General features: G+C 30.8%; 1 protein-coding gene across 3 annotated transcripts in view; it reads right to left on the reverse strand.

Moving 5' to 3' along the window:
- Positions 1-5,541, reverse strand: part of LOC108744843 — a 75,000-nt gene that overhangs the window by 25,497 nt on the left and 43,962 nt on the right. For all 3 annotated transcript variants that reach the window (XM_018480793.1, XM_025975055.1, XM_025975057.1), the window contains exon 4: positions 1,615-1,875. In XM_018480793.1, the coding sequence (XP_018336295.1) occupies positions 1,615-1,875 (261 nt within the window). The remainder of the gene's footprint in view (positions 1-1,614; positions 1,876-5,541) is intronic.

Here is a 5,541-nt window from a genome sequence, read left to right on the forward strand (position 1 = left end):
ATAGTTCATCAACTTTTCAAGACAACTAGAACAACAAATAAATAACTAGTTGATACACATTTTTAATCGTCAATACTGCGTCGATGTGAGTGGTAAAAATACGACGAAAAAATAGACAAACATTTAAATGATTACAATGTTGATTATTATAGGATATTATGATAATAATAATTTGTCATGCAGAGACAATTTTAAAACCAATTTTTAAAACATATTAAATACTTTATTAATATGTCGAGTATTTTTTGCAACGATTGTTGTTATTAACTTCTCTATTAAAATTAAAATGTGATTTTTCACTAACAGAGACTTGCTATTGGCTATAATAACAAAAGTATCGTCCTTAACAATTATTACAGACAACATCTGACAAAACTTTATGAAGTAATGTAATAAATTTTAACATTGGCAGTGGTCCTAGTCAATTGTTATTACCTTTTCATGGCTAGTGCTAAAAAAAGGCTTACAATGGAGTTAAACTTTAAATAGTGTTGTTTCTAGGAATGATCATTTAATGCACGTAACATTATGGAAGTCCATACTTCAGCATTTTTAGTACCTAATAAATGTTCACGGTAAACATAAAGTCATTTGTTGGTAATTTGAAAAATTGACTTTTCAGCTTTATTTTTTATAAGCAATTTTGCCTATCATTTATAAAAAAGGAGAAATTTTATTTTTAAATTGACTTAATCCAAAAATTCACTTGAACTTTTCTTGTCAACGCATGACCATAACTGTACTGAATAAATCATATTATTAAAGTTCTCATTTGGGAATTTAAAACAATAATTTTTTAGTTGCTGATTTATATTTAAAGCCAACTAACTGGATATTAGAATCAAAATACTTACTACAGTTTTCAGTTGCAATTATGTATAAAGCAAGATCTATTAAAAATCGTTAAATTCCTCTGACTATTATTTATGATAACTAAAGAGCAAGTCATAGTCGATCTGCAACTATTTAATTCTGCTGAAGTGTCTGTCGGTAGACCATTACCTTTTTATTCATTTTTTTTTAACTTCAATGAGATTATAGCGTTGCAACCGTGTGATAAATTTAAGCAGGTATACAGGTACTTTTAATCAATTCTTTCTTACTTTTAAACCTAAAGTCAAAGTATAGGAAATCCAGAAAATGATAAAATCAGTTAAAACACTCATAGTAGGAATTAAATATTGCTTTCTTTAACATTACAAGTGTGAAGATTATAGAAAATTGATAATACTTATTATTATCTTTCTCAATTTTATTTAAAGAAGTGATGAGAGAAAGTGCACATTATTCAAATTAAATTCTAAATAGATTTACTGAAAGGAATTGCTAAAATATTTCTGCATCTAAATCTCCACAGCGTTGAATCAAATGCCACGATGTTTCAATGAATTGCAGCGGTAGCAGAGCCTATTAATTCTGTCAACATTGACATAAATTACTATCGCTTCCGTATTCGATATTACTTGTGGATTCGTCAGTGAAAGTTTTTAAAATCCTTTCAAAACCAATGCACTTCGTAGTTCATTTGATAATTAAAAGATTATGAAATGAGAAAACATGCAGGTGACGCAAATATTTTCATGAAACGGTGACCAACTGAACTCTAGAACTCACTGAGGAGCTGGATTCACTATTACTATTTTTTTCTGTTGTTGTTGTTGTTGTTGTGTTAGATGATTTATCAGAATCTATTTTATTATCTTCCTCATCTTCGTCATCGTCATCGTAATCTTCATCCGGTGGGAATGTTGGTAACACAACGTTTACTGAACTTCTTCCTTCTCCTCCGCCTCCTAGACCTCCAGATCTAAGTAGAGCTCCTCCTACTACCCGAAAGATTGTGCTTGTCAAGTTTTGGATGACGAGATCAATTACCTAAATTCAAATATCTTTGTTATCTTATGAAAGTCAATAGTTTTCCTTTTCATTTTTTAAATCATAAGCCATGTTGTTCAGCACCACAAACGAGTAATAAAATAATTATATTTGTGAAAATACCCGAGTCGAAAAATTGGGACTCATTTTATCCTCAAATGAACTCATTTTTTCCTCATTTAGACGTTTTTAATCTGAGATACCTCAGTAAGTTTTCATAAGACTCATCACATTGGATTCTAAAAAGTCTCATTTTATTCTCAATTTAACCTCAACAAGAAAAGAATGAGACTTTTTGAAGACAAAATGAGGTTTCCTAAATAATCTTTACTCCTCAAAAGTCTCATTTTGTCCTGATACGGGAAAACCGCGGATAAAATGAGACTTTTGAGTCTTGTAGTTTGAAATATCCCTAAAAATTCTATTGAGATCAAATGAGGACAAAATGAGTCCCAATTTTTTGACTCGGGANAATTTTACTTTCTTCTTTCGACTTTAGCGATTACTGACAGAACGTCTACTTTTACTCATGACAGACGTTATAAGGAATATTGTAAACTTAGAAAAGAGATGTCAGGTAAGAATGACAATAAAGAAAAAGAGATAACATTACACCAATTAATGTATAACAGAAAGAGATACATATAAGCAGAAGAAAGTTGAACATTCTCAGAAATTTAGGAAAGTAAAGATGTAATTCTAACCAGGCAGTTATAAAACCGACCCTGATCTTTTGCGTACCTAGGCAACATCTAACGATCTAACCGCTGCACTGCTTACTATTGTTCGGTTATCTCTTTTCACTTTGTCTGTACTACTCATGAAGCATTTCCTAACTTGATAAGGGCGTGTTCAAAACGCAGCAAAAGACTACAGTCCCAAGTGGAAACAAGAAAGCAGATACATCCATTCTCACAGATAATTTATTGCGAACTATGCCAATTTTGATCGTACCGACTATAGACACAATATCAGAGGAACGTCAGGCACCTTCACCATTTTTAATAAACACAACGTATGTACTAGAATAATATGATATGGATGGAGTATAAACCGGAGGAGAGACGGCACTAGGCCCTTGTGTTCATGAGTTATTTATATTTTAATTTAAATTATTGCAATTTTATAATTCTGGTTGAAAGAAATTTTATAGTTTGGGTTTGAGTTTATAATTGCTAATCGTATTAGGTATAAGAAGGTTGCTAGTGAGCCTGCACCTTTACTAACTTGTTAGTTACCTTGAAGAGGCTTATAACCAATGGGTGAAACATTGCTTTTCTGGAAAAAATACTGTTTTTTTATCTGAACTTGTTCTGTATAAGCTAAGGAAACGAAATGGAGATGCGATTGTACATTATTTGTAACATAAGTGGTGAAATTGAACTTAAATTTCCATTTTAATATAATTTTGTTTAAATTAACATTGACTTTTATGTAGTAAAACTTCTCATAAACGAATAACAAGTTATTTTTAAATTATTATGGGATTATGCAGAAAAAAGCAACTGTAGATGAAAATTCATATGTACCTGCTACAAGAATATTACACATTTTGATTTATTTTGAGTTATTGATGCAGCTCTACTAATTATCTACAACTGCTATGAAACCTTTGATGAATCTGAAGTCTTTTATTGTTATTACTCTGTAGTGGTATTTCCTACTTATTTAACATTTCTTAATTCACCACGTTTACGTGCAATAGTTCCTCATTGGTCACCGATCGGTGAGCAGTCACATTGAATTGCATACAGCGTTCTTTCTTCCTATAATTTTCCTGTCTACAAAAAGTCTCTACTATTCGAAGCAATTCTTAAAATTACGGGTACCGATAGACAATTTACTAGTTGCTTTATTAAACAATAGTGTTGGTTGTGACATTATGAGAAAATGTGACAAGTAGAAGAAGTCTATTATTTGAAGGAAAATTTACCCTATGTACTGCCTTGGTATCTACCTGCATATTTTAAACAGAAATAGATTCAGCTACATATTAGAGATCATCTCGATTTTTGTAAATTAAGAAAAAGATAGATGTGATAAAATCTTTATATGTTCCCAATTTCAGGAGATACTTGCATTGCCTAAATCAAACAAAATTGTCCCAAATATTAGCTATATAATGAACTAGTTTGGTCTACTAAAAGTTGGTGTGTCCCGATATATTACCCGCCAAATGTGATTTCAGGCTAAACTAATTTGGCTAGGCCAAACTAATTTATTCAGAAATCGGGTTATATTACATATCAAATTAAGATATGCTAAATTAATCATAACCTAAGTTGTGAATACCATTAAAAAATATATAAAAATAAATAGTTAGATAGGCTAAGGCTAAATCAGACTAGTTTGTTCTATCACTTTTTAGGTAAACCAGTTAATAATAAGTAAATCTAGTTTATCCTGAAATCAGGTTTGACAGGTACAACAATAAATATTTATGTTAGTCATTTATGTGTGGTTTGGAGAAATCTGCAATCTTTGTTCTATTTTCAAGGCAGTTAGTTGTGAATTGTAGCCGAGCGTTTATGTAATTTTGCAAATCTGCAAAAATCTTCAACTATTGTGTTCTTTTCCATTTGAAATGAAATGTAGAAATGCGCCTATTACAGACATATACAATAGTATATTGTGTAGGCGTTCAATTGGTACTTATCATTAGATTTATTCTTATCACGTACACGCGTTGTGCGTTTAAATAAACACAACTTGAAAGTTGTTACATATGTGCGGGCTCTGGCATATTGCCACATCGTAATCAAAAGCAAGAAATAAACAAAAATAAGACAGAATTGACCGGCTTTCACCAACCGTTACCTGCGAAGGTTTGCGAGGGACATTATGCTCTCAAATTAACTTATGTCATACCTGCATTGTAACCAAAAGTAAAATTACGATCATACAGATAAAGGCATAAGATGCAGCATGATATTTTTTAAGTAATTGAAGAAGAAAAATCACTCTAATGGGTCCTTCAAGATGGGCTATTTGAGATTATTGTAGAAATTCATAGAAAGGGTGTTTCTGAGAAGTTTTTTAGGGAGACATTTTTCGATTTTGTTGGCTGGTTTTCCCATTAGGGGGCATCAAACCTGACTAATATTGATTTGGAAAATCTTAGACTTATTTTAATGATTTAGAAGCCGATTCCTGTAGATTGTAAAATGTTTTATAAGAGCATGGAAGACTTTTCTTGAATGAAATAGTCTTTTTGAGAAATATGATATTTAAAGAAGCAATCATTAAAAACTTCTTTCATGCTTGTCATTCAATTTCCATTAAAAAATGCGATTTAATTGCCACTGATAATAATTAATGGTAATAAATGGAGAATTGCCAATGGGATTCCCATTTCCGAACTCAATGGGATTTCCATTGGTGAACGCAATGGAAATTCCATTGCGTTGATTAATGGAATCATTCAAAATGGAAACAATTGATTTTCTATTTATCTATCTATTTATTTATGAATGGTTTTATACAGAATTTATAAATTTTGCATTTGTTTCCATTAAAAATCAATGGAAATTTTTCCCATCTAAATATTAATGGAATTATATTCTGAATGGAAACAATTATTTTTCCATTTATGCCAAATGGTTTTGAATGGAATTTACAAATTTTCCATTGATTCCCATTGAAGTTCAATGGAAATTTTTCCTACGG

The sequence above is a fragment of the Agrilus planipennis genome, unplaced genomic scaffold, assembly GCF_000699045.2.
Source record: "Agrilus planipennis isolate EAB-ADULT unplaced genomic scaffold, Apla_2.0 scaffold35, whole genome shotgun sequence".
NCBI classification, from domain to species: Eukaryota; Metazoa; Arthropoda; class Insecta; order Coleoptera; family Buprestidae; genus Agrilus; species Agrilus planipennis.